The 20,067-nt window shown below is 38.6% G+C and overlaps 3 protein-coding genes across 5 annotated transcripts; 1 reads left to right on the forward strand and 2 right to left on the reverse strand.

Moving 5' to 3' along the window:
• Window positions 1-5,767: 5,767 nt before the first annotated feature.
• Window positions 5,768-8,822, reverse strand: LOC113308087 (diacylglycerol O-acyltransferase 1-2-like). 3 transcript variants are annotated; one of them, XM_026556560.1, is made up of 6 exons: window positions 8,681-8,822; window positions 8,548-8,581; window positions 8,339-8,405; window positions 7,611-7,745; window positions 6,975-7,130; window positions 5,768-6,258 (listed from the first exon to the last, which is right to left on the reverse strand). In XM_026556560.1, exons 2-6 carry the CDS (start codon window positions 8,568-8,570, stop codon window positions 6,199-6,201), a joined length of 441 nt encoding a protein of 146 aa, XP_026412345.1. In that variant the 5' UTR covers window positions 8,571-8,581; window positions 8,681-8,822; the 3' UTR covers window positions 5,768-6,198. The 3 variants fall into 3 exon arrangements, with proteins under 3 accessions (XP_026412345.1, XP_026412346.1, XP_026412344.1); XM_026556561.1 differs by having other exon boundaries at window positions 5,802-6,258; window positions 6,927-7,130; window positions 7,611-7,734; XM_026556559.1 differs by having other exon boundaries at window positions 5,802-6,258; window positions 6,927-7,130.
• Window positions 8,823-10,964: 2,142 nt separating this feature from the next.
• Window positions 10,965-12,155, forward strand: LOC113312359. Its single transcript, XM_026561117.1, has 2 exons — window positions 10,965-11,025; window positions 11,110-12,155. The coding sequence occupies exons 1-2, from the start codon at window positions 10,965-10,967 to the stop codon at window positions 12,153-12,155; spliced, it is 1,107 nt and encodes a 368-aa protein (XP_026416902.1).
• Window positions 12,156-13,981: 1,826 nt separating this feature from the next.
• On the reverse strand, window positions 13,982-17,103 carry LOC113312360. The gene is made up of 2 exons (XM_026561118.1): window positions 16,849-17,103; window positions 13,982-16,726 (listed from the first exon to the last, which is right to left on the reverse strand). The coding sequence occupies exons 1-2, from the start codon at window positions 17,101-17,103 to the stop codon at window positions 13,982-13,984; spliced, it is 3,000 nt and encodes a 999-aa protein (XP_026416903.1).
• Window positions 17,104-20,067: the final 2,964 nt, after the last annotated feature.

Raw genomic sequence — 20,067 nt, forward strand, 5'->3', positions numbered from 1 at the left:
TTTCCATGATTTGATGAAAATTCTATCATTTTATCAAATCTCCTTCGTCTTGAGGAAACTCCTCGGTTTCATGGTACTTCCATAAATCCATAAAAAATAATATAAAATTAAGGAAAGGAGTGTGGGGCGTGACCATTGGCCAACCGGCCATGCCTTGGTCCAAACCGGCCCCACACCCACGGTTCCTTATTATTTTATTATTATTTCTCTAATTTCATGAAAAAACTCCTTGATTTCATGGTATTTTGCACAAGTCATCAAATAATAATAAAATAAAATAAATTATGAAAACTTGTGGAACCGGGCCTTGGCCGGCCGGCCATGCCCTTGCCGGTCCCACATGCCCATTTGTTTTATTATTAGTTTTCCTTGAATTCATCAAACTCCTTGATTTCATGGTAATTCTCTCAAATTAGAAAAATTCCCTCAAATCATCAAAATACCTAAAAATATTAAAAAAATTAGGAAAACTCGTGGGACCGGGCCCTAGCCGGCCGGCCATGCCTACCACGGTCCCACACACCCTTGTTTTTTATTATTTTAATATTTTTGCTTCCTTGAACTCATGAAAATTCCTTCAATTCATGGAAACTCCCTAAATTCATCAAATTTCTCAAAAATTCATGAATTTTTCATAAAATCATTATAAAATTAGGGAAACTCGTGGGACCGGGCCCTAGGCGGACGGCCATGCCTTCCACGGTCCCACACGCCCTTGTTTTATTATTTTAATATCTTTTGCTTCCTTGAACTCATGAAAACTCCTTCAATTCATAGAAACTCCCAAAATTCATCAAATTTCTCAAAATTCATGAATTTTTCATAAAAAACATCAAAATATTATAAAATTAAGGAAAAGGCACCACGGGACCGTGGTCATTACCGGTCGACCGTGCCTTGACCACGGCGGTCTCACGCCTCCTGTTCCTTATTTTATAATTATTTTTCATCATCTCATGGTGTTTTCCTCAGTTTCGTCGAAACCCTAATTTTGGCATATTTTCCTGAATGGATACTCAATTGCACGCCAGTAAATATCAAAATTCTCAGGACTGAGACGCGGACGCCTTGGGGACACGAGCACGCTATCTTGACCGACCAAGATTGGATCTTTGGCTCACGGAAGCCGGTCCCATCAATTTTCACAGTTTTGACCTAATTTGCACAATTGCTCGTATTAGGTCCAAAACTCTCCCAAACACTTTGGATTTTTCATGAAGTGATCGTCAGGCGGTCACGGGACAACCCAGGGCCAGTTTCATGGCTCCATGTTCGGTCCCTCGCCTCGTCATAATTAATTAGGTTTACTCACCTAAAGCTCAGACGAGCATTTTGAATAAATGATTAAACCAACATTTAATCATTCTTCCACCAACAAATCATCAACTCTTCAAGAGATCTTCATATTGCTCACGTGAGCATATGGACACTACATGGTTGATCCACGGTCCCATGTAGTCACTCCCTCCTTCGTCCCATGGTTGAAATTCTGACAACCATGAATTGATCATCAATTGATTAAATTAGGGTTTCCGAATCCAAGGATCATCATTCCAGATTCCAACCTTAATAATTTTACGACGACGTCATGGTCATTAATTTTATTAATTATGCTCGGTTCAACGACCAGTATTCTAATTAATATTTTTAGTACACTGCTAATAATCCATCAGATGAGCAACACATGCTCAGACGATCAAATATTCAACAATTCATCACATGATCAGCACTTGCTCAGATGAGGAATATTTGCTCAATATTGAACAATCAATATTCAACGATCCATCGAATGAGCAATACTTTCTCACTTCATCGTAAGAACTATACCTCTGTCTCATGACATGTTCAATTCATGAGTTTCAGAACATCATGTTCAACTCAACGACTACATGGACTCATCGTCCCATCAAACTACGAAGTCATCAATTGAGTAACAAACCACGAGACGTCAATCTTGTCACTTGGGGGGATATCACTTAGGGTTTTGGTCTGGCGGTCTACGGCACGTGTGTTCAAACACACGATGGAATGTGAGCAAGTCGTGCAATCAGTTGAAGGAATTCACGAGGTAGTGGGTGGAAAATCGACCAAGTCTCCACACGTTGAGCAACTGGTTTCAAACACGATCTCCACTTCCCCACTCCTTGATTCCATCAACTGTCACACTTCATGGGGTCATGGTGTCTAAAATTCCAGCAATATAAACAAGTCTCTAAATCATGATTGAATCATCATCATCAGTATCATCAATCTCACGTCAAACTGACAACACGAGATTATCAACTCATCAATTGTGAAACTACTCTCAATTGAGCAAATTCAATCATTCAGAGCTTATCGTATTCGGAATTCACACACCCACAATCTTTGATAACCATTGATTCCACACATTTCTCAACTTCCCTCCTACTGATCAACCCATCCTCTCTTGTGACCGAATTTACTCTGGAACGGTCATTGTCTTGATTTAGGCCGGAGTACTACAAATTGATCTCTCGAATCTAAAAGCACCCCCTTTGCAGCGGTGCATTTGTGTGAGGTTTAACATTTCGCTCGGTTCGAGGAGTCTCCTCCGTACGGTCGTCTCCTCAATTCCTTAAAAACCAGCAAATCGTTTTTCCCCATCTACAGCCTTTAGCTCAAAACCCAACCATAACTACCTTCAATGGTCAACGAAACAAAGTTGTCATCCATTACTTATCTGAAGAGGATTTTAATAGGATCAATTCTCAGAAACCTTGGTTTGTCTGCGGTTATCTAATGGTACTAAGAGTTGTTCCGGTAGAAGGTTGGCCTCCAAATCATCAACTCACTTTTGATGAGGAAATCATGTGGTTTATCTTATGCAACATTCCGAACTAATGCAGAGAGTTTGAAGATCTCCAAAAACTAACTTCCAGCATTGGGGAACTGCTTGAATCTCAAAATCCCTTTGGAAAACACTCTCTCATGAAGAATGTCAAAGTTTGCATTAGAATCCAAGTCCAACAAGCTTTACCAACAAGCATTCCTCTATTCACAAGTGGTAGAAGGGAACCGTTTCTGATTGAATGCAGGCATATCAAAGTTCCTAGGTATTTCTGCACCTCTTGTAGCATTCTAGATCACAAAGATCGTAATTGATCTATTTGGCAGTTAAAGCAAAAAAAAAAATCAAAGAGCTTGACGCGTCTTGCAGCAACTATACTCTCCCAGCTGTCTCAAAGTTAATGATGCCTTCTACAATCAAGCAAGTAGTTCCATCAGCTGCTGCCATCACTGATACTGTTATGCAACAATCTGAAGTTATACTAGAAACACAAATTGAATCTACTGCTATTGAAGTGTGCAACAAAGGAAAAGCAGAAGTTATTGATCAAAGAATGGAAAACTCTATTCAAAAGAGCTTATCTAACACATTCCAAATGGGCCCGTTTATCAACAGATCCACTACTTTGAAGATCTTTGATGTTAGTCCAGTTCAAAAACATTTGACCCAGTTGGAAAATGGTTTGCCAATTGTGCTAAAACAAGTTACTACTCAAAATATTACAGTTGCTGCTTCTATTTATGGATCAGAGTCAACTCCCAGTGGTCCGATTCGTACCTCTAACTCCTCAAGAAGATTCAAAACTGCTGCTCTGCCAAATATCAGTCCAATCATCACTAGAGGAACAACTAATACTGCTGAACAAGATGCTCTAGCAAACCTCAAAAGGAAGATTAACCCCAGAGCTGATTTACGAAAATGAACAAGAGCTAATTCAAGTGTGGCTAGTATAGTGGTAATCCCTGAAGAACAAACTTCTACTGAACCTGATTATGCTCAACTCTGTCCTCCAATCACCAAATTGGGAGAACTACCAGCCATTGACCTTTCTACTTGCTCGTTCAATACCCAACCAGTGTTTAACTCTTTTGGAAGCTACAATGTACCTGCTGACAACTCCTCAAGCAACAATGGTGTCTGCAATAATTCTCCTCTCAATGCTGCTAGTTCTAGTCTCGATTCCTCCCAATTTGACTCTCAAAGTGGCGTCGGTACCAATACTTCTCTTGGTGGTGGATCTGACTCTACCGCTCAGGTAAATCAAACCCTTCCATCTCCTCTATTTGACACTGCTCATAATACCATAAATCTTTTTCCTGTCAATAATATCAACATGATTGCTTGGAACCTTAGGGGCTTTGGTAAAAAAATATGCTAACAAGGAGCTTAGTATTCTATGTGACAATGTCAACCCAGATATTATTTTCCTCTCTGAGACCAAAATGAACAAAGACATGGCAGTTAGGAAACTAAGAAATATGGAATTTCCCTGTACCTTTAATGTCCCAAGTGTTGGGAGAAGTGGTGGTCTTGCCCTTGCTTGGAAAAAGGAAGTACACCTCAACATTATTTCCTCCAGTCTGAGAGGCATCTATGTTACTACTACTGATATAATTCATTCTAAGACCTGTCATATTCATTTCATGTATGGTGAACCTAACAGTAGTCTAAGACAAGCCTTTTGGGAACAACAATGTCAACAGATAAATGTCCCTTTAGATGAACTTGTTTTCTTTATAGGAGACTTTAATGCTCTCTTAGGTACTGAAGATAAAAATGGTGGCCTAGAAGTAGATGATCCTGATTTTGAAAATCTTAGAAATTTTTGTCCTGTCTTTAATCTCCATGATCCTGGTTTTTCTGGACCAAGGTTCACTTGGTCTAATATGCAACAAGGTCCTGATTTGATTCTTGAAAGATTAGATAGATGTCTTATTAATCAAACAACTGAGAATCTTTTTCCTAAACTTTATGTCAATAACCTTCTTAGGAATTCTTCTGACCATTGTCCCATGCATATAGGGTTTCACTATGAGGATATTAGTATTCCTAGACCCTTTCATTTTATGACTATGTGGATAGAGGATCCTACTTATAGAGATATTATAGCTAATGCTTGGTCTGTTAATGTGGTAGGTTCTCCTATCTACAAACTTAAAACTAAGCTCTTAAGCACCAAGAAAGGCCTATACTAGTGGAAATCAGCAGTTTCACAACCGACAAAGTAAGTCATTTAACTCGTATCTATGACTTGCTTTGTCGGTCGAAATAAGGGTCGCTGTTTGAGCGTCTTTTTCAACTATGACGTGTCTCTGGGGGTCGTTGAAAATCTTATATGAACGACCAAATATTTACGGTCAAAACTTTATGACTGACTTCAATCAGTCATAAATATAAATCTTAATATCAAAAAAAATTGATTCAGATTGGCTGTCTGCCCTGAATGAATCTGACTGAATCTGAAATCAAACAGAAATGAAACTCAAATGAGAATCAAATGAAAACCCAAATCAAATTAGAATCAAAAGAAACTCAAATTAGAATTCAAATGAAAATCAAATGAAAGCCCAAATTAGAATTCAAATGAGAATCAAATGAAAACCAAATTCAAATCAAATAATAATGAGAATCAAATTAAACTTGCACAAATAATCATTCAATTTAACATTCATTGATTCATTGGTTTCAAATCACACAAAGGATTAAAATCTGTAGTTCTGACCAGTATAATTTGTAGTTCTAGGATTCGATTACAAAACGATGAACTAAAAAACTATTGATTAAACATGATGATGAAGAACTTATTCCTACTTCATAATGGTGTACCAGCACAGGAAAATTCATTAGCTGATTAATGTGGGAAGGTCACAATACTCAAGAAAATGCTTATAAAAACAATAACCATTGCCATGCACATGTGAGGACAATGATCTATAAAGGAGGGTATCCTAACCAATATGATGTCAATCTCTTTACCTGCCTATGTCCAACATCGACACAACGGCACAAACGTAACTAGTTCATTAATTCACGACCTTGACATATCTCGAGCATAAGATACAGAATGGGTCATACATGGAATCCTAGCGTAACTAGTTCATTAATTATGGCAGTCATCATTATAACCATAAGCCTTGAAGTACAAAAACCAAAATCCTCAATCATCATTTACATGCATAGCCAGATACAAACAGTTAAATCAAAGCTTATGAGTTTTCTAGCAAGTGATATCCCAACTTCTCACCTTCCCTTGAGGTTTAATCCTTAGCGGAATCATTGAAGAATCTTATCTTCTGCAAGCACTTCCTGGTCACAGATGTTTCGAACAATTTCAGGGAATAACTTCATCAGCTAGGTGTCCTTATAACATTGGATTTAGACTTTGTAGATTAATTCAAGTTCCAGCTTTCAGTACAAAACGCATTAAGAAGCTTTGCCCATGTTTTCACCTGTAATGAGAAAATGGAACATATTCCAGCCTATTAAAACCGGCATGGCGAAACAGGAAATGTAAATTATTCAACAAGGACAGATCCAAAGACCAAGCTTATGAAAGCAAATATCAACATACAAAGAATTCTGTAAGAAAACAGCAGACAAAAAACTGCATGCGAGCTTCATCTTAGTATCACCATCCTGAGATGTAACATTTGATTATGCAAGAATACTTATATCACCACTTACAATCAAAGTAGAACATATAATGCATGAGCTCTAGAATAAGGATCTTTAGAGGCCAACTCAGAAATCATTTCCAGAGTATGCCTCACGTCAACTGGATCAGCAAATGATACACTACAGTGACAAGTGAGTATTTCTCTAGTGACAAGCATGTCAAACCCAGCTATTAACTAATCTTACCCAACCTTAGAACAAATTATTTATTTTCTCCCAGCAGTTGCAGAACATGCAAAATGAACAGACACAAACTGTTCAAATATTGGAACTAGATAACTTGTAAGTTCTGAGAACATAGGAGGTTCAGCTACAAACACCTGTAAGTTGATAAAGTAAAGAACTACCGCACAAGGAAGAAATGAAATTATACTACAGAGCTTGAAACATCATTGAATTCTCCCTTTAGCACCATCAAGACGAAAATGAGATGGCAACATACCAAGAAGTTGGCAAAATGATCAGAATCCAAGCACGTAGCAGACTTAACTTGAACATCAAAGACCCCTGTCGGATGAGATAATGAATCGTTTGGATCCACCACACCCAAAACAAGTTTTTCGTTCCATTTGTTGTTAGTTGTATCGACACCAACTTGGCTCCGGTGCTCTTCCAGCTGCGAATAGAAAGTATTGTAAGGGGCCACCTGTGCAGGAAAGATCAATAACTTTTCTGATCATTTTATAGAATGAGTAGGATGAAAATAGATTCATAATGTCGATCAGCAACATTTCCATATACTAGAAGGAAAATATGGAATCATAAGAAGGTTTAGAACAAGTTATTGAAGTTCGACCAACTTGAGATATCACACTTGTGCTCTCAGAAGTACTTGTGTACCATTGCAATGCTATTCCCTTTAGTTATAATGGTACATGAACACCAAATAACAATCTAATAAAATAGTGATTGTTCCTTGGTGGATTGGATTACAATATAACAAACAAAAGCTCATGTTGCTTTTGGTGTTACAAGTGCTTAATATGATCTAAGTCCTCATATGGCCAAGTATGGTACTGCACGTTACTTATATATCCACCTATTCAGTAAATTGAAATCTCTAAAACATTTCCCCGCTAGGTTTTTTTTTCTGTAAGTACTTATGTGACAAGAGTGTTGAGATTACCTTGTCACTGGACTTGGAAAGCGCCCTCATATCGTAATTTGTATGTGCATATGACACCAACTTAAACCACACAACACTAGCTAAAAGCATTAGTGTTACACCGGACATAGCAGCTGCATCAAACCTGCAAAAAAGCTAAATAACTCTAACATACAACAGTAAAACCATCACATTAATATAACAAAAAAATGTACCCATCAAATAAAATATAAGAAATTTAAAACAAGTATGATCCACAACAACATTTCCTAGCTAAAGCAAGAAGTTGAGATTGATTACTAGCTATTGTAAACATTTCCAACATTTCATCTTAGCAAGTCTTTATAATAACTTCATAAGAAGGATCACCTTAATTAAGCTTACTATGTCAAACATAGCTACCAAGTTTTAGACTTGCTTGTAACAATCCTTTGCAATAAGAGAAATTAGCAAAGTACTAACAAGAATTTTCAAAGATACTCCCACTAAAAGTACCCCAGTAATCCGAAAGAGTAGGTAAATATAGTGTTATCTCCTAAAATTGATGTATCAATCCATGACTACTAGTCTCAACCTGATCAAATTTGACAGTTCTTATGAACAAACACAACATGGGCATCTTAATTTTGCAAGAAAACATTAATTTTGCAGAATTTTCCACATTCATTTTAGATAAATCATAAATTTTTAGCTAACTAATTACAAAATTCATAATTTGAGTAGACGAAATCAGAATGAATGAAAATCACCTGTCTGAAGATGGCATCAGAACTAAGAGGACTTTCTTTAACTCTTCTATGAGCTGGAGCTGATGCCCTGTACATACACAGACAACCAAATTAAACACAATCTAATTAACTAACAACAACAATTAATACAAACCAATAAGTTTGAATCCTTATGATTCTCTTATTGTAAAATCAATAAAACCCTAGATTTAAATGAAAAGGGCGTTCACCTTGTAAGAAACAACTTCAACATCAAACCCAAATCTGCAAACAACAAAATCCCCAATTATTCGTGATGATTAAATGAAGACTAGGGTTGAATATTCCACAAAAGATTTAAGAAGAAGTGATCCTCAGAATTACCGATAATTCCTAATGGAAGAATAGCATCCAACCGAACCGAAACATCTTCACCGATTTCTATTACTCTTCACAAATGATTTATGTTACTAAGGAATAACAATCTTGACAAGTATGAAACTGGAAAAATTAGGTTCATACCTTTTGATCTTCGATGAAGAGTTAGGGTTTTCTAGGGGCGTAAATTTTGCCCGGCAGCCCGAGGCCCAGTACCGTCCGTCTTGTCCCATGACAGCCCATGGGTGACCGTGGCCCTTTACGGGCTGGCCCGACCTAGCCCGTTTAAATAAGAGGGCGGGCATAGGCCACAATTCAAATTTTCTTGTCCGGCCCAATACCTTTCCTATTATCCCGTCAATGCTACCCGCCAGTGTTATCCATTTACCTAGCCTAAGTGACTGTTCCAATTTTGTTTTATCCTAGAATATACTTGGTACGTATACTTAATACAGTCAACCCTCATAGTTTTCATATGTATTTCTTAACTTTTATTTCATAGGAGTCTAACTTTGTTAACCATATAGAGAAAATATTGAGCAAAATCTAAGGCACTTTCCTTTTCTGATGATTCAATTCAGGAAAAATTATAGGAAGTTTGGTTTATCTAATTCTCATCTCAATTCTCGTATTTGATTATTAATTTTAAGTAAAACTTGTGTATTATTACTACTTTCTTTTTATTTTTAACAATATATATGTATAATATATATTTGTTTGTAATATTCAAGGCCCTCCCGGCCCTACCCGGCCGAGCCCAAATTACAAAACAGGCTTGGGTAGGCCATGGGTACTTACTGTAGATAAATAACCCTGCCCGTCCGGCCCTTTTAATTTCATGGATAAGAGATGTTCCGGCCCGCCCTATACCGTCCCATTTAATAAATAGGCCGGGCTGCCCGGCCCGGCCCAATTTACACCCCTAGGGTTTTCTTATTGTGATGATAAAAAAGAAAGGGTTTTCTGATTTACTGGGAAGAAGTTTTTTTTGTTTCAAACAAATTTAGATGTAGATTGTAGCAGCAGAATAAAAAGATAGGGCAGGTCGATTAGTTTTGGTAAATAAGGAGTAATAGAGAGATGAAGAAGGTTCACGGGACAAAATAATTTCTTTTTCTCGTTCCGAGAGAGAAGAGAGAAATAATAGAGATGAAGAGATGAGGAGAGTGGTAGGGAGATGACTGCCTAGAAAACTGAACCATGGGAAGTACTAGGTGCATCTGTCACAGAATCGATCGGCGAATTAGGATAAAATAATAATAAAAAAATTCATTCAACGACCAACATAGGTGATCGAGGATGTGCTCCGTATTTTTTTTAAATCCTAGACCGTCATGACCATTCAAAGGTCCGTTGACCGTCAATGAGGGTCACGGATGTGGGTTGTTATAACCCCCTTCTCCACTAGTGCTAAGAGATTGGAATAAGTCTTCTTTTGGTAATATACATACTGATATCTCTACCATTAGAAAATAATTAATTGACCTTCAAACTCTTAATCCTACTGATACTAGTAATACTTCTAGACTGAAATCCAGGTTGGAATATCTGTACAACCTGGAGGAGTTATATTGGAAGGACAAATCTAGAGAAGTCTGGCTCTTGGAAGGTGACAGAAATTCACCATATTTTCATAGAGTAACTCTCTTTAGAAGAAAAAGAAGTGATATTAGCTGGATAAAGAACTCCTTGAATACTATTCTAACTGATAGAGATAGTATTGGAAATTCTTTCATAGATTATTTCAAAAACCTCTTTTCCACCCATCCTCGGCAATTTCAAAATGAAATTCTTGTTGATCTTCCCGTTAAATTCTCTGAAGAAGATAATGCATCCTTAAGCATACCTCTGAGTCCAGAGGAAATTAAGAATGTTGTTTTCCAAATAGGGGAAAAAAGGCTTCTGGTCCGATGGTTTTATAGGCCTTTTTTATCAAAAGCATAGGGATATTGTGGGGGAAGCTGTTGTTGATATGATTCAAACCTGCTTTAGAACTGGTAACATTGCCAAGGTGTTTAATCATACCAACATAGCCCTCATCCCAAAAGTCCCTCTTGCTGAATTGGTAACCCAGCATAGGCCTATTGGCCTATGTAATTTCATTTATAAAATTCTTTCAAAAACTCTAGCTAATAGACTGAAACCTTTTATGAACAATATTATTTCCCAAAATCAAAGTGCTTTTATCCCTAAGAGGAGTATCTCTCATAACATTTTGCTTGCTAATGAGGCCATTTATGCTGTCAATCACAATGATAAAGTCGAGGGCATAGCTGCCATCAAACTTGACATGTATAAAGCCTATGATAAGCTTGAGTGGGATTTTCTTGAGAAAGTCTTAACCAAAATGGGTCTGTCTAATCATTGAGTTAAACTGATAAACCAGTGTGTCTCCACTGTGTCTTATTTTTTCCTTCTTAATGGTAGCCCTATAGGTTTCTTCCAACCTGAAAGAGGTCTAAGACAGGGAGACCCTCTATCTCCTTATTTTTACATCATTTTTTCTGAAGCCCTTTCTTCTTACATTGACAACCTCCAAAGAAAGGGTACTTTAGAAGGCATAAGAGTCTGTAAAGAGGCTCCTGAAATGACCCATCTTCTGTTTGTTGATGATTCTCTCTTGTTTTCAAAAGCTACTGAAAAAAACTTTCATGTCATAAAAGACTATCTTCAAAAATACTGCCTTGCTTCTGGGCAAGAAATCAATTTTGAAAAATCTGGTATTCTGTTTAGTAGAAAGATTCCTGAACATAGGAAAGTCATTTTGGCTAACATTTTAGATATCCAAAGCAGGTATTTAGGAGAAAAATATCTTGGAACACCTACTATTTTCCAAGCTTCAAAAATCCAGACACATATGGGTATTCTCCAAGCCATTGATGCCAGGATCTCTATATGGCTTCACAAGATTTTATCCCAAGCTGTTAGGACTACTCTGATCAAGCACATTGGTCAAGCTATACCCCTTTTTCAAATGAGAGCCTTTCTTATCCCTAAACACCTTTGTAAACAGATGGACTCTCACCTCTGTAAATTCTGGTGGGGTGAAACTTTAGATCCCAAAGATAGTAAGTTGCACCTTCTAGGCTGGGACATTTTATGTTCCCCTAAAGCTGAAGGGGGTTTGGGGTTCGGGAAGGCTGAGTTAAACAACCTATCAATGCTTGCCAGGAATGCCTGGAGAATCCTGGAAAATCCAAACTGTCTTCTGGCCACTGTTCTTAAGGCTAAGTATTTTCCCAAAACTGATTTTTTGAATGCTAAATGTTCTTGGACTTGGAAGTGCCTGCATGCTATTAAGGAGCTTATAAAACCCTTTATTTCTTGGATTATTGGGGATGGTCAATTTATTGATCCTTGGTGTGATAGATGGATTCTCTCTCAGGGTTCTGCCACACCCAACCCTCTGGTCCCTCCTGATCCTAGTATTAAAGTTGTTTATTTCATTGATTCCCAATCCAGAAAGTTGGGATGTGTCTAGACTAAATACCCATTTTGATAATGCTTCTGTTCAGAAGATTATCTCCATTCCCTTAAGCCAGATTTGCACTCCTGATAGGAGGGCTTGAGATATTTCAAAGAATGGCAAATTTTCCTCTAAATCTGCCTACTTGGGGATCAGAGGCCTTAGGCCTTCCCCTTGTAAAAACCTTTGGAAGTGCATTTGGAAAGTTAAAGTGCCTTACAGAATTCAGGTTTTTTTTATGGAGAGCAGCTAGAAATGCCTTGCCCTCCAGAACCATTCTCCATACTATAATGCCTATGCATAGTGTGGATTGTCCTAGGTGTTCTGATCCTCAAGAAACTATTGTGGATGCTTTGGTCACTTGCCCCTTTGCTAGTAGAGTCTGGTTCGTTTCTGATTTCAACATTAATACTCATTTTTTTCAGAATAAATCTTTTTTAGGTTGGCTTCTTTTCTGGTTAACTGACCATCAGTCTAAATTGTCTGAGGATAATCAATGTCTCTTTATGGCTATTTTATGGTCCCTCTGGACCAGTAGAAACAACTTCATTTTCCAAGGCATTAGAGAAAATTACACTGTTGTTTTAGCTAGAGCTAGAGCCATGCTTCTCACTAGGAATTCTCGAAATCCTAGTTTGACTACTCCCTCCACCATACATGTCAGTATTAGTGATAAATGGATGCTTCCTTCTTTTGGTTGGATTAAATGTAATACTGATGGTGCCTTTGATGATATATCTGGAGCTAATGGTGCAGGGTATGTGATGCATGATTTTTCAAGAAAAGCAACCTTTTGTGCCTCTCTAGTCTTTGATGTTCACTCTGCTGAAGAAGCTGAAGCAAGGCCCATCTGGGAAGTTCTGAAGAAAGATGTGGAACAACATCTCTCCCACATCATTGTATAAAGTGATGCAAAAGCTCTCATCGATCAATTTTCAGCTGGGAATTTCGATGGAGACTCTAGGATGGATGCTATCTTTAAAGACATTCTATTTTTTTCTTCCAAATTATCTGCTTGTATCTTTAGTTTTCAACCTTGAAGTTGTAATTCTGTAGCTCATGAGCTTGCTCAATGGGAAAAACAAAACAATTCTTCCATGTACTGGTCTAAACCTCCTGTTTGGATCCTTCCAATAGTTGAGGAGGACCAGTAGCCTTTTTGAAGTCCTTTGCTTATAAAAAGAGTGTATATTTTTATTTATTTCCTTTTCATTTTTGCTTAAAAATATGTTAAATAGAGACAGCCAAGTATCACTCTTCTTCAAACAAGGATAACCGTTACCATTGTTTGTAGCATCTTTACTGTTTTGTCGTTTTTTCTCCTCTGCTAGGAATCATACATACATTATGAATCGTCACATCAAATTGCATAACTTACATTGTTTGTCACTATCAAAGACGAGGGAAGGGATTGACCAAAGAGATACATGAGACCCCACAAAGCGTCAAACACATGTTGTACTCACAGATATACAAATCCAAGTAAGATTGCAAGATAAAGGAAGGTCACCCACCTGTTCAACCTTACGTTGTGTCTTTTTTTTTACTCGGTCAAAAATGGATTGAGCAAAAAGCTAAAAAGCAAAACAGGGGGAGTTCAGACTAGCACTCAGCCGAAAACAAGATAAACGCCAGAGAGAACTAATTGAAACGAAAATAACTTTGGCCAGGCCATTCTACAGGCAGAATGAAGCCCGGACGACCCTCATAAAATTCAAAGATATCTTCAGCCAGTAAACAAGCTCGCTTGGCTAAAACATCAGCAGAAAAATTTATCTCTCTATAGCTATGGATATAACGAAAATTGTAGAAAAACTTCTTGGCCACTCTCCATTTCTGTCTCAGCTGTCAGGCAATTCATCCTTCTCAAAATCTTGGATACAACTCATCGAATCAGAACGAATGCAAATGTTGGTGGCCTTCCAGATCTTATCTAACATCGCACCATAAATGATTGCACAGGCCTCTGCATATAAGTTGGTTTGCCAGCCCAGACCAACACAAAGAACGCCAAGCACCGCTGAATTAGCATCACGAAACATAACCCCTGCACCAGCTTGACCCGGATTACCCATTGACGCACCATCGCAGCAAATCATTATCTCATCGGGATTTGGAGGAAACCATCTAATCTCAAGAGGGATAGAGATTTTGCAAGACCTGTGCTGAACACGGAAATAGTTCAAAATCCTCAAATCTTCTACATTGTTGAACATATGACCCTTCATTCTAATTGAGTTGTCGCGAATCATTTGGTAAACCCGACCCTTAAAACCAAGCCAATGAATTGGTGCATTCTCAAAGTAAGCCTTGTTACGAGTCTTCCACAGCTCCGTGACAATGGCTAGATTTGTGACCAGCCACAAATTCTTAATCATCCTACTACGACCTTTTGCAACCTGGTAAGAACTCACTAGATCCTCGTTCGGCTGGATACTGAAGATACCAGCAGCCCAAGCCCAGATCCTCCTAGCAAAACTGCAGTGCCAAGTAATATGGCTTAAGGTCTCACAATTCTTGCGGCATAAGCGGTACATTGAGGCCAAACTTCTCCCAGTCTTCTTAATGATGTTGTCATCAGTTGCACAGCATTGCTTGGTCCATATCTTCCAGTACTGCACACCCAAAGAAGGATGCACCACCTTTCTCGAGAACAGAGCTGCACAGGGCTGAATAGCAGTTGGAGAGTTGATAGCTGCCTTAGCAGATTTGACCGAAAAAACACATTTTTTATCCAGGTCCCAAATCTTATACTCATCACCTACATCAATAATTGGCAAGTTATCCTCATCAATGTTACAACGAAGCATCAAATTTCTCGTAGCTTGAGGGATTGCCCAAATACCATCGACAATAATATCGCACACTTTTGCCTGAAAATCCTTAGGCCCTTTGGAAGAAATGCCTAGCTTCTTAGCAATCGAAAAATCACCACACCAATTATCAAAGAAAAGGGAAGAGTTCTCACCATTGCCTATAATTGATCTTGTGTGTTTTTGCACAAAGTTGAAAACCAATCTAATACCTGGAAAGACAGACAAACCCAGCTTGTAGTCAATCAAATTACCATTACCATTGAAGTATTTAGCTTTCAGAAACCTTTCCCAAATCTTGTCAGAATCTCTTATAGAGATCCAAAGCTTCATCAACATTGCTTTGTTAACATCTAACAGCTTTTTGATACCCAGCCCTCCTTCACTCTTCGTGCAACACAAGCTATCATAACGAACTGTGAAGTATTTACGCTTCTCCGCATCTCCAGACCAAAGGAAATTTCTAATGGCCTTATCAACTTGCTTGATGGCCATACATGGCCATTTATAAACAACCATGGAATGAATAATATAGATCGAAATCACAGACTTAATCAGCACCAGTCTTGCTTGAAAAGAGAGGAGTTGACCTTTCCAACCCTCAAGCTTGTCCTTGATCTTCTCCACCACCTGACGAACATGAATGATCCTAACAATGACAGGCTTTAGTTGAATACCAAGGTATCTGTCAGGAAAGTAAGCTCTCCCCATTCCCAAGAAATTTGAAATTTCCACAGCTCTCGAATTTGATCCACCTTCATAGTAAAATTGACTCTTGGAAAAATTCACACACTGGCCAGAGGCCCTTTTGTACATGCCCAAAATAGTAACCAGATTTTGAAGACTTTGCAGATTGCCCCTGCAGAAAATAAGAATGTCATCCGCAAAAAGCAGATGAGAAGGAGCAATACCTTTCTTTCTGACCATATAGTGCATACTACGACGAGCAAAGAGCTTGGAAAGATTACGGCTCGAAACATCTTCAATGAGAATAAAAATCAGAGGAGAAAGCGGATCAACTTTCCTTAAACCTCTAGAGATGCTAAAGAAACCTTCCGGGCAACCATTCACCATGATCGAAATTTTACCTGAGTTGAGAACGCTAAGAATCCAAGCATACCAGTTGTCAGAAAAACTATATTGTCGAAAAACTTCAGCAATAAACTCCCAACACACTGTGTCAAAAGCTTGAGAAATATCAAGTTTGAGGCCAATATTACCATACTTTCTGCTACTACTAATCTCATTGATCAGCTCGGAAGCCAAAGAAATGTTTTCATGAATGTTTCTACCCTTCATAAACGCCACTTGCTCCTCTGAAATCAAATTTTTAAGCACAGTGCTCAGCCTTGTAGCCATTATCTTCGTGATGATTTTGAAAACGAAATTGCTCAAGCCAATTGTCCTATAGTCTTTAACAGCATCAGATTTGCTATTCTTAGGGATGAGAACAATGAAACTTGAGTTAATTCCATTGGGAATTTTCCGCATCTCCCAGCAATTGACAATAGCCTTGCAAAGGTCTGCAGAAATTGTATCCCAGCAAATTCTGTAGAAATTCCCAGAGAAGCCATCAGGGCCAGGCGCAGAGTCAGCACCCAAATCGAACACAACAGCTTCAATCTCTTCTAAATTTGGAATGGCATCCATGAGAATACTCTCCTGAGAAGAAATACGCTCATGATCAAAATCAAACAACTTTGAATCGATACAAGTATCCCCACCATTGAACTTATCCTTGTAATGATTTACAAGAAAATCTTTAATGTCATCCTGCAAAAACAAAGTAGAGTTAGTAGAAATTTTGAGATCCGAGATAGTGTTTTGGCTTCTCCTCCTGCGAATGCTATTGTGAAAAATCTAGTGTATTGGTCCCCTTCTTTCAGCCAAGTAACTCTCGACTTCATACGAAGCATAGAAGCCAGGTCCATCCTCACATCATCAGCTGCTTTTTTGGCATCGGACACCCTAGTGAATTGCAACTCATCAGCTGGATCAAAATCAAGCAGGTCCATTTCTGCGTCCAGCTTAAGCTCAGCTTGTTTCAACCTAAACTGAACATCGCCAAACACCGTTCTGTTCCAAACTTTCAACACATCTTTAAGTCTTCTAAGCTTGCTGGCAAAGACAAAAGGAGGGGCACCAACCATACTCAAATTCCAGTTATCTTTAACCAAGTTCATAAAACTTGGATGCGATATCTACATTTTCTGAATTCTAAAAGGAGCTCTTTTCGGTCTTGGACTTTGAAAAGCAAAACCAATAAGAGGAGAATGATCAGAACAGATTCTAGGCAAAGCCTTACATCTCCAATTCTCTTATTTGAGGAACCAAGCATCATTGACCACAACTCTATCATGTTTGGAAACAATTCTTCTACTACCTTTCTGGCGGTTAGACCAGGTGTATTTCTAAAGAGTCCACCTCCACCAATCTATTATCTGATATCCAACTTCTTAATTCATTCATATAAACCTCTTTGATTGGAATTCCACCCTTCTTTTCTTCCATGCATAACACACAGTTTAAATCACCCAAAACCAGCCAAGGAAGCGAAGTAGAGCCCAAATCCAATTGACGCCACAGCATTTTCCTTGTGACTGGGTTGTAAGAAGCATGAACTGCTGTAATAATATTATCTTCCACTTCAACGGTAATAGCCTGTTTAGAAAAAGAAAGAATGCCAAGTCTTGTTAACGAGTTCTTCCACATAACCCAAAGATTGCATTTAGCATCACCAACCTCATTCGTAACAACATCCTCAGAGAAATCGACCAGTCTCAAAGATCTGACAAAACGAGCAGTGCAGAAAACCTGCGCCTCTGCAATACAAATAATATCTGGTTTGTGCAAATTCTGAAGCTCTTTTAACTTGGCCTTTGCACCATATTTAGCCAAGCCTTGAGCATTCCAAAAGAAAACACGCATTAAATAACCAAGTTTGTAGAAGAGCTTGTCGAACCCTTCCCCCCCTTTGCCAGAATTGTTAGCTTGCTTGCTGGCTTTTTTCCTCGTTACAGCTTTGTTTGGCTTCTTGTTAGCCAAATTATCTAACTTCTTTTTCCCTGCCAGATATTTTTTGACTCTATCTTCCTCTTCTTTGGCAGCCCCCCACTCCAATACAGCAGTCTCATCTTCCACCAAGTTGGTCGCACTACTAGTTTGTAGAACTGGTTGTAAGTTATCTATTCAATTGTCACCCCATCAGCACCAATCAAGAATTTATTAGAAACCACAAGAGGCTCGGCAGGTTTGATTGGAGAAACTCTTCTAGCTGTTTTAGCAGGGGAGCTAAAACCTACACCTTCAATATGCTCTTTCAGAGAATCTGCATCTGCTGTGACTGCACTCTCATTAGCTGGAGCAGCAACGTCTTGTATTTCAGAACTCCTTGGCTCAGCATGGCGATTCTTCTCAGTGAATGATCTTCTCATATTCTGTAGCTTAGCTAATGCCAATCCCTGCTCTGTTATAGCTAACTCTGCAGCTCTTTCCAAGTTAATCGCCTTCCTCTTCTGTTCCTCATAGAAGACAAAGAGTAATTCTTCCTCTTTATCTAAGTTTGAAGCACAATCTCCCGTATTGTTATCCCCATCAGAACTTGCAGCGTCTGGCAAAGACTCAGCAGCTTCATCTACAACAACATCATCCACAACACCAACCTGCACTTTCTGAGTTGCAGTATCAACAACCTGATCTTGCTGAGCTGCACTATCAACAATTTCTTCTTCATCCCCATTAGAGATAGCAGAGGCACTAGGGAAAAGCGTATGTATCCCCTCAAAGCCCACACCAGCCGCTGTTTTTTTTGAGATTTCAGCCATCTTATCTTTTTCTTGCCAATTTGTCTTCGTGTACTCCTTCTTTTTCCAAACATTTTCCATCTCATCCAATTCTATTTTCAGTGCTGCTCACTTCACCTTATCTGTTTCTTGGTCATACATCTTCTTCAAGTCTTTATACTTCTTGTTTCTGCAATTTTCTTCCACATGCCCAATTGTTTGGCCATGTTCACAGAAATCAGGTTTGTTATAGATCTCATAATCAACATAGAAACCATTAGGAAACTCTTCATCATCTATGATAATATTACCAAGATGTTTGGAGAAGTCGGTATCAATGAGCACAACAAAAAAGTACCCATATTCATGCTTTAGAGTTCTAGGATCGACAGCAACTGGTTTGCCAAGACCACGAGCAATTTTGAACAGAATTTCTTCCTCCCAGTATTCAAGATGCAGATATGGCAAACGAACCCATACATCAGCTCTTGAAATCTTTTCCGACTCCGGGTTGAACATGGGAGTCCATGGCAACACCTTCAGCTGTTGAGATTTAACCTTCCAAGGACCTTCATAGCTGACACGCTTACGATCTGCCTCATTGAACAACTTGATAATGAAATATCCCCTTACCCATGGGATGAACTGAACTTGGCCAGTTAGACTCCATTGATTACACAAGATCTGCTTAGCTTCCTCAAATTTCAGACCAAGGGTTCTGAAATTGAAGCGACCCACAAGACTATATTTCCAAACTTCTTTAGAACGAGAACTTAAATCTTTTGGAATTTTAATTACAATCTCACCTGTTGAGGAATGAACATGAGGGTATGATAATGAATCTGCATCTATAGATGACATCTCATGGCTTCTTTTCTTGACTATGTTAGCATATGAGCGATTACCCACGTCAGATTTGCCTCCATTGTTGGATCTGTTGTCTATTTCGAGTAAACCACCATTGTTTGGGGTGTTTGCTACAGTAACAGCTGGGTTTTTCGAATTTTTCTGGGTGAAATCTTTTCTTGTTCTCGATTTGGAATGGGAACGATTTTTTTGATGATTAAAGTTAATATTCGTAGCAGGTTCCACTCGCATATCAGGTGGCAAAGATCGAAAATGTTCCTCCATGGGAGGCACAAAAAAAGGGCAGAAAAAAGAGCGAGGAAGAAGAGAGAACAGGAGAGAGAAAGTCGGACCAAACCCTAAAATTTTGCTTTCCTTACGCTGTGTCACTCTCTTGGATTTGAAGTGCTACAAGTACCGTAAGAAAAGAAGACTATTTGCTTCCGAGGTTGCGAAACACCCGATGACAAACGATGCAATATTTTT

The sequence above is a fragment of the Papaver somniferum genome, chromosome 9 (assembly GCF_003573695.1).
Source record: "Papaver somniferum cultivar HN1 chromosome 9, ASM357369v1, whole genome shotgun sequence".
In the NCBI taxonomy this organism is placed as follows: domain Eukaryota; kingdom Viridiplantae; phylum Streptophyta; class Magnoliopsida; order Ranunculales; family Papaveraceae; genus Papaver; species Papaver somniferum.

What these genes read in the sequence shown, in the direction of transcription:
- LOC113308087 (XM_026556559.1), bottom strand. Translation starts at nt 8,570, where the DNA reads ATGTTGAAGTTGTTTCTTACAAG. An exon ending in CTGATGCCATCTTCAGACAG is followed by an intron (nt 7,746 to 8,338) that starts GTGATTTTCATT and finishes AGAGTTATTTAG; the next exon opens with CTTTTTTGCAGGTTTGATGC. An exon ending in ATCATTTTGCCAACTTCTTG is followed by an intron (nt 6,259 to 6,926) that starts GTATGTTGCCAT and finishes TTCTCATTACAG; the next exon opens with GTGAAAACATGGGCAAAGCT.
- LOC113312359 (XM_026561117.1), top strand. Translation starts at nt 10,965, where the DNA reads ATGTATAAAGCCTATGATAAGCTTGAGTGGGATTTTCTTGAGAAAGTC. An exon ending in GAAAGTCTTAACCAAAATGG is followed by an intron (nt 11,026 to 11,109) that starts GTCTGTCTAATC and finishes GTAGCCCTATAG; the next exon opens with GTTTCTTCCAACCTGAAAGA.
- LOC113312360 (XM_026561118.1), bottom strand. Translation starts at nt 17,103, where the DNA reads ATGGTTGGTGCCCCTCCTTTTGTCTTTGCCAGCAAGCTTAGAAGACTT. An exon ending in TGCTTCGTATGAAGTCGAGA is followed by an intron (nt 16,727 to 16,848) that starts GTTACTTGGCTG and finishes TTGTTTTTGCAG; the next exon opens with GATGACATTAAAGATTTTCT.